The 7,842-nt window shown below is 67.5% G+C and overlaps 2 protein-coding genes across 2 annotated transcripts; one reads left to right on the top strand and one right to left on the bottom strand.

The window, feature by feature from the left end:
* Window positions 1-19: 19 nt before the first annotated feature.
* MNEG_4385 (Putative DEAH-box ATP-dependent helicase) lies at window positions 20-1,859 on the top strand (the record flags this gene model as incomplete). The annotated part of the gene is made up of 4 exons (XM_014047135.1): window positions 20-250; window positions 507-747; window positions 1,017-1,186; window positions 1,551-1,859. 4 exons carry the CDS (start codon window positions 20-22, stop codon window positions 1,857-1,859), a joined length of 951 nt encoding a protein of 316 aa, XP_013902589.1.
* A 5,433-nt stretch (window positions 1,860-7,292) lies between these two features.
* Window positions 7,293-7,601, bottom strand: MNEG_4384 (hypothetical protein; the record flags this gene model as incomplete). The annotated part of the gene is made up of 1 exon (XM_014047134.1): window positions 7,293-7,601. The coding sequence occupies one exon, from the start codon at window positions 7,599-7,601 to the stop codon at window positions 7,293-7,295; it is 309 nt and encodes a 102-aa protein (XP_013902588.1).
* Window positions 7,602-7,842: the final 241 nt, after the last annotated feature.

Here is a 7,842-nt window from a genome sequence, read left to right as displayed (position 1 = left end):
CCGCAGGTGCGCCGGCCCCATGCTGACCATCGCCGCCGCCCGCGCCCACGGCCGCTCCGTGTTCGTGTCCCCCCACGACAAGCGGGCCGAGGCCGAGGCCGCGCGCCGCGCGCTGGCGCCGGCGGCCTATGACTACAGGTCTGACCACCTGGCGCTGGTGGCGGCGTTTGCGGGGTGGGAGGCGGCGCGGCGCGGGGGCGGGCGGCGGGCGGCGGCGGAGTTCTCTGGGCGCAATTTCCTCAGCGACCAGGTGGGGTGGGTGGGATCAGGGCTCGGGGTTTGGGGCTTGGGGTTAAGGATTGTGTATCCTGAATGGCAGCAGTGTGCAGTGTGGCCTTCATCAGGCTGCATGTGCATATGCAGCCTGATAGTGCTCAGCCAGACCCGAACAATTCATGTTTTGCGTTGGCCAGGAGGGCGGGCCTGCAGGCCAGCGCCGCGGGCGGCCTGGCAGTCACCTGCCTGTCGCAAGCTGCCCGCACCACCACCCGTTCAAACCCTGCCAGGCGATGGACGCCATCGCGGCCGGCCGCGCCGACTTTGCCCGCACCCTGGCGTCGCTGGGCTTCCTGCCAGAGTGGTATGTACACGAGATGCGCTCCGCGGGCGGCGGCAAGGGCGGCGGCGGCGCAGGCAGCAAGGCGGGCGGCGGTGTGGCGGAGGCGTATGGGTTTATGGCGGCGGCAACAGGGGGCCCCGACGAGTTCTCGGGCAACTCGCGGATGATCAAGGCGGCGCTCTGCGCGGGTGGGGCGGGGTTGGGGGCGCGGCGGGCGAGGCGGGGGGTCGGTGCGGGACTAGAGCAGCCTCCGATTACGGGTGACACCTCCCATCTCAGGAGCCATGTTTCAGGCATTCTCTCCATCACAAAGTCCGCTCAACAAGCCCTCCCCGTGGTTGTTTTTGTTCCACAACACCATATTGTCAAATACTGGTGCGTATCACACCTGGCCCATCTCCCTCGAATCTTACCGCAACCGCATACACCCCCCACCACCACCACCACTGCCCACCAGGCTTCTACCCGTCCATCCTGCGCGTGGAGGAGCCCAAGCGCTACGCCCAGGTGGAGGGCGGTGCCTTCAGGGTGGACGCCGACGCGCGCGAGGTCAAGCTGTTTGAGAGGCAGCTGGGGCGCGTGTTCGTGCACCCGGCGAGCGTGTGCTTTGCGGCGGGTGGCTACAAGGTGGGCGCGGCCCGGCGGGGCCTCGCGCGTCAATGCTTGTGCTTGCTGCTGGCTCGTGTGCCCGGCGTCAGGTGGTTGATTTCCGCTTGCAAGCGAGGCCGGCGATTTGGGGTTCTGAGGTGTGTCACTCACGCCGGCTGGCTAGGGTTCAGCTTCCTAAGCATGTACTTGTGCATGCATGCGCGCACACACACGCACACAGGCATGCGCACACACACACACGCACACAGGCATGCGCACACACACACACACACACACACGCATGCACACATGTACATGCACGCAAAGTAGTCCCAGTGCTTCCGCCGCAACGTTGCCACCCTCTCTCTCCAATCCCTCCGCCCAACACTCCCCCCTCCCTCAGACGGGCTGGGCGCTGTTCACCGAGATGGTGCAGACCAGCAAGCGCTTCGTCCGCGAGGTCTCCATGGTCGGACACTACGCCCTGCTGCTCTGCGCCGCGCGCCTCGAGGTGCTGCACGCCGCCGGCGAGGTGCTGCTCGACGGCTGGGCGCGCCTGCGGCTGCGGGCGCGCGGCGCGGTGCTGTTTGCGCGGCTGCGGCGCGCGGTGGACGCGGCGTTGGCCGCCAAGGTGGAGGACCCGGGGCTGGACCTGGGGGGGCACCCCGCGGTGGAGGCCATGCTGGAGCTCATCGCGCGCGACGGCGCGTGACGGCGCGATGACGTCACCGTGCTGAGGGGCCGGGCGACGCTCGACGGGGATTGCGGCCCGGGCGCGGCGTGTCTGCCGCCTGCTTGCGAGGACCAGGAGTGGCCGCGAGCAAGGGCAAGAGCGCGGCTGCAAGCATGTCTAGGGTGGCTGCCCTGGTATCGAGGCAGCTACGGCCAAGCGCTTGGGAGACCTTTTTGACCTATTCCTCGTCCCGGCGGGGCGCTTTGCTCTGCTCCGGCCCCTCCTTTGACGCGCATGCCCTCCACCTGTAAGCATCAACCCAAGCATGGAACCGAAGACAAGCACTGCAGCGCTGGCACGCATGTAACGTCGCAGCCGCACCAGCAGCGATGCATGCCACCAGCAACCGCCCAGCGCTGCTCCGATGTGCTGGGTCGGGACCCGGGTGCCTTCAGCGATGCATCACCTGCACGAGCTCACCCCTGAAGCCGACACCTGCCTGTGCTGCATGCATGCGTGTGTCTGGACACCGCTGTGTACCTTGGTCAAAGCTGTGCGTACCCCGCCGGGCGCAACTTGCTGTGCGCATCCCAACAGCAGGCGGAGCGGTGACAATAACTGCACGCCTGATCGGCTCGCGTTGCACTATCGGGTCAAATAGAGGTCATCGAATCGTTGCTGATCGGTGATCGGTTTCACATCGCTTCACAACAGAACTCGACGCCGCTTGAGATCATTGTCGACGCGCGCGCATCCGATGGGAACCTCAAGCCCCCGGCAACCCCTGCTCGAAGCCCTGTCACGCGGGGACGCTGAAGCGTGCAGGATCAACTACGCGTTTGACGTAGAATCCGTGATCAGCTCCCGCACGCACCAGGATGATCTGGCTCTGCTTTGTGCAGCAGCCCAGCGCCTCGGCCCTTGCCAGGGGTGGGCCTTGATCGCCCTCAGCAGGTGCCTGACAGCTTTAAATTTGAAAATAGCGAGCGAGTGTGGGAACAATGACGATGGCGGCGGGAGCAGCAGCGCCAACGTCGATCGCGAGCCCAGCGGCGGCGGCAGCGCCAGCGGCTGGCAGCGCGACGCGTGCATCCAGGCGGTGCTGTCGGCACCAGGCGGCACCTCCAGCATCCTGCAGGTCACTCGCTCCTGCCCCCATGTGAGTTCCTGTCACACACGCGTTTGTGCACAAGTGGTGATGCCGGCCCTCAAGATCAGTCGGTGCCTATCACTGGTCGTCAGCGATGACGACATCGCATTGAGAGCACCGGCACATGAGGTGGACCCCAGCCCGAACGCCCATTACCCTTCCTGTGCACTCTTGCAGGCCGAGGCAGACGCCCTATGCGCCCTGAAGGCCCTTGCCTGCGGCTGCAAAGATTACTGTTGGAGGATGGCCGCAGACTTGCCACTGATCAGGTGCGTGGGAGTGGCCTCGGCGGCGACGGATCGGGAGTGTTGCGTGCTGAGAAAAAACGCGCCTTTTGCAAAAGATAAAGCGGCTGCGACTGGGTGTGGTTGTGTCAGGGTGGGTTTGCATGCATGATGTTCATGTTGAGGGCGACCAAACTGGGTGCTGGGTACAGCCTGCGCTGCATGGCTTGGGAGCTGTTGGCTGTCGCAGCTGCGTGCTGCCTTCTCACCTGTCCAACCATCGCCGCAAACCAAACCCCAAACCAAGGCACCTGTCGTCTCGTCTGGCCGCCTGCGCCAGGGCGCTGCACGGCCGCCTCCCAGCAAAGCCCCCGCGCGCCGCGCAGCTGCGGGCCACCGCCGCTGCGGCCGCAGACGCGCTTGCGACAGTGCTCTCCATCACCTGCGTGCCGCACGGTCAGCCCGGGGCTTTGGACGAGGCGACCGAGACAATCGACGCGGCCGAGGCGGCTGTGGCATCGACGCCTGGAGCCGTGGCGGCGCTGCTGCCGTTGATGGCTGACACGAGCGAAGCTGCTCTGGCGGAATCTACCTTTGACCTGTTCCGCATCCTGGCGGGCAAGCGCTCGGGCGCCATCAAGCATGTGTGTGCGGCGCTCATAGGCCCACCGCCCCCTGATGCGCACCTGCGCGCCGCCGGCGCCGCCTGCTGTGCGCGCGCCGCGGCTGGCGGCGACGCCGGCGGCGGTCGCGGCGGCGGCGCGCGGCAGGTGGCAAACGCGCTGTGGGCGGCCACGGCGCTGGTGCAGGCCAGTCCCGATGTGGCGGGGGCCTCGATCGTAGCGGGCCCCGCCCTCATGGCCAATGTGCTGGCCGCTGCCCGCGTGGACCGGGGCATAGGAAAAGGCCGGCTTGACGGCAGGGAGGATGCGGCCGCAGCCTTGCTGACCGCCCTCTGGAACGGCCCCTGCCGCGACCCCGCTGTGGGGACACCAGCACGCCACGCCGTTCTGCGCGGCTGCCTGATGCTGACGCAGAGCAGCGGCGCGTTCGTCGCGGCGCAGGTCGCTGGGACGCTCATGACGGCCGCTTCTTGGGGGGTCGACGTGGCAGCCTGCCCGGGCGCCATTGCGACGCTTGTCGCGGCCGTGCGGAGGCGCGGTGGCCCCTGCGTCGCCGGCCCGGCGTGCTGCCTGCTCGCAACGGCGGCGGCCAACGGGCACGCGGCGGAGGTGGTGGGGCTCGGCGGACTGGCGGCCCTGGAACAGCTTGTGCGGGAAGGCGCAGAGCTGCCGCCGCCCAGCGCGGCCCAGACAAGCAACTTGCCGGGGAATCCGCCCGATTTTTCCACAGCCGTGCAGGCGGCATGCGTCGTGCTCTCGCCTGGCTGGCTGCCCGTGCTCGGCTGCGAGGGCGGGGTGGGCAGCAGGGACGGAGCAGAATCAGCTGGGCAGCTGCCAGCGGTGATGGCTCCTGCGCTCAAGCTTCTGTCGCGTGTCATCCGCGGCCCGGATCAGCCGTCAGCAGCATCAGCATTGGAGGGTCCATCAGCTGGCGCGACATCCGGCAACCCAGCACTGGGTCTGGCAGAGGCAAAACTTTTCAAGTGCTTGTCTGCCGCAAAATCGGCGGCAAATGGGAAGACGAGGCCTGCGCGGTTCAGCGCCAGTGAAATTTTGGGTGACCTGGCTGACGCGGTCGCTCTAATTGAACAGGGGCTGAATCCAAGCTCGTCGGCTGCCTCGTTGAAACCAGGGGTGGCGCGTGCGGGACCAGGGGCCATGGGTGCTGTGTCGCGAGGTGCAGCATCGGCGCGCGCGGGATCAGGGGCCGATGGTGTCGCTTCCGGATCGTCGCCGCCCTCAAGGATGGCCCCGAGGCAGCAACACGAATCCACAGACAACCCCACCCTTGTGTCAGGGGCCCTGGACTGCCTCGAGCGCTTCGTCAACGGCCGTCCGCAGCTGCCGCCGCAGCTGCTCGCCGCCCTGGCAGCTCAGCAGCCGCAGCTCCTCCCGGCCCTGGCGCGCCGCGCGACGATGGCGGCCGACCGGGAACGCGGCGGCGGCGGCGGCGGGGGCTGCGCAGCAGGCGGCGGAGGTGGTGTGATGGCTGACCTGCAGATTTTGGCGAAGGCAGCAAGCATCCTCGCCGGCGCGTCCGGAACAGGGGATGACAGGCTGCCGCCGCCCTCCCGCGCCTGCCTGCTGCTCGCCGCGCTCGCACGCGGCAAGCGCACAAAGGCGGGTGCCGCGGGCGCGAAGGATGGGGCAGGGGGCCGGGGCGGGGATGGCGCGGCGGCGGGCAGCACTCAGCTGCGGGAGGCGGCGGCCAGGGCCCTGCGCTGGCGCATCAAGGCTGGCAGTGGCAGCGGGGCTGATGACGAGTCGGAGACCGTGGCGCGTCAGGCGGCAGCTGCTGCACTGAGGATACTGACTCAGGGGGTTGAAAGCGGCGCCACCCCAGCAGGTAGCGTCCTGCCAAAGACAGTGGCAGGGGCGAAGGCAGCAGCGGTGCCATCGGAGCGCGACGCTATCAGCCAGCGGCCGGGAAGCGGCCGGGGCTGCGCAGAACCAGCCGCAGCGGAGCAGCGTGTTGGGCTGGCCGCGGTTTCCAGCGACCCCACGTGCAGCTCCGACGGCGGCGCAAGTGGCCTGCTTCAGCAGGCGTCCTCTGCAAAGAATGTGGCACAGGCGGGGGCAAGGGCGGTGTGTGCGCAGTGTGGGGCCGCGCGCACCAAGGAGGGGCGGGCCCTCACCACGTGCTCGGGGTGCTTTGCTGTCAGGTGAGCGGGTGGACACGGCGAGGGGTTGGCGGCGCGCAGGCTGGGTGTCAAGGGTGGCATGCATGCATGGATCATGGATCCTGTCTTGCTTTTCATCATGATTGCAGGCCCCGGCGCCCCTCTGCGCCGCAGAGGCCTTGCACGACACACTTACCTGCAGCGGCCTAGCAACTCCTCCCTGGGACATGCACTCCTCCCACACACCCTGCCCCCTGTGCATGACAACCCACTGCCTCCGTACCGCTCAACACACCCAACAGCTACTGCGGCTCTGACTGTCAGCGGCAGCACTGGCGAGGCGGGGGCCACAGGGCGGCGTGCAAGGAGCTGAGGGCCGGCAAGGAGGCACACCCCTAGATGGGGCGCAGCACGTGCCCACCAGCAGGCAGCCAAATGCACAGGTGGTGGCCGCGCATGTGGGCGAAAAGGGCGGTCAAGCGTTAGGTGCCGGCATCTGAGTAGAGAGAGTGAGAAGTGTTGCCTTCTGTTTTGGCAGCAAAACCCGGCAGTGGAGAGCGTCTCGGCTCTGTCCAAACGCAAAGGAGTGCAGTGGCACCATGCCAACCCCGTGCAAGTGCAGCATAGTCTGCGTGTGCGCCGCTGGCCAGGATCTGGCGCCAGAGCTGTCGAGCCCCGCAGCTGCTGTCTGCGACGCTGTTGGCGCTGCAGCAGGCTGCGGCACTGGTAAGCTCGAGGGCCCTAGCCCCATTTCTGATGGTCAGCTGGATGGCCCTAGCCCCATTTCGGATGCGCACACACAGAAAATGTCGCCGCGGGTGTATTGGCGGCTTGCTGCTGAAACGTCGCATCGTAAGCGCTGCTGCACATTCAAGTGCGGAAGATGCCCGGAGTCAAACGCTTGTCTGTCTATCTGAGCGGACCTGCCGCTGCATTCTGCCCCTGGGGCGCCAGGCAGGCAGCTGCGACCCCAGGTACACAGCTGCTGAGCTGTAACATAATGAGGCGAGAGTTACAATCCGCATACACAACACAATTGTGCGAGTCATTGAAAGGGAGAGCGCTTGCCACCTGCCTAGACTGAGAAGCGCGTGCCCTGGGTCAGCGCAGAGCCAGGGGCCACGGCCCTGCAAAGCTGCCGGCGGCAGGCCAGGCAGCGGCAGCGCCTTGGTTGCGAGCACGCGAAAGGCGGTGGGGGGCACAGAGATACCGTAGATGGTGCGCCGGCCGGTGCTTGCGCGTTTATATGTTTGATCGGCATCCCATGGTCGGCGAACGCCTCTTGACCGCTCCCTGCTGCCGGCCAATGCGGCCGGCGCAGCGCGGCCGCCCGAGGCGCCGTCCCAACCGCCGTCTTAGATGGACAGCCCGCTGGGCATGCCGGCCGCGCCCATGCCGCCGGGCGCGGCCCCCGACCTGGTCCGCTCGACCATGACGGCCTGCGTGGTCAGCATGATGCCTGCGATGGAGCAGCTGTTCTGCAGGCCGTTGCGCGTCACCTTGGCGGGGTCGATGACGCCCGACGCCAGCAGGTCCTCCACGCTGTCGGTCATCGCGTTGTAGCCCATGGCAAAGGGCTGGCCCAGCAGCCTCTGCACGACCACCTCGCCCTCCACGCCCGCGTTCTCGGCGATGATGCGGCAGGGCGCGCGCAGCGCCTTCATGACTATGTCGGCCCCCAGGCGCTCCTCCTCGTTCTCGAGGGTCTCCCTGAACGCGGGGACGAGCTCCGAGAGGTGCAGCAGCGCGGCGCCGCCGCCCGGCACGACGCCCTCCTCGACGGCGGCAAAGGTGGCGTTCTTGGCGTCCTCAATGCGCAGCTTGCGGTCCTCAAGCTCAGCCTCCGTCGCAGCGCCCACCTTGATATTTTTTGGGAGGGGGAAGGGGGGAAGGTTGTAAGAGAGA

Source organism: Monoraphidium neglectum (assembly GCF_000611645.1).
Source record: "Monoraphidium neglectum strain SAG 48.87 unplaced genomic scaffold scaffold00606, whole genome shotgun sequence".
In the NCBI taxonomy this organism is placed as follows: Eukaryota; Viridiplantae; Chlorophyta; class Chlorophyceae; order Sphaeropleales; family Selenastraceae; genus Monoraphidium; species Monoraphidium neglectum.
Note: the sequence above shows the minus strand (reverse complement) of the source record. Positions and strands in the feature narration are given on the sequence as shown.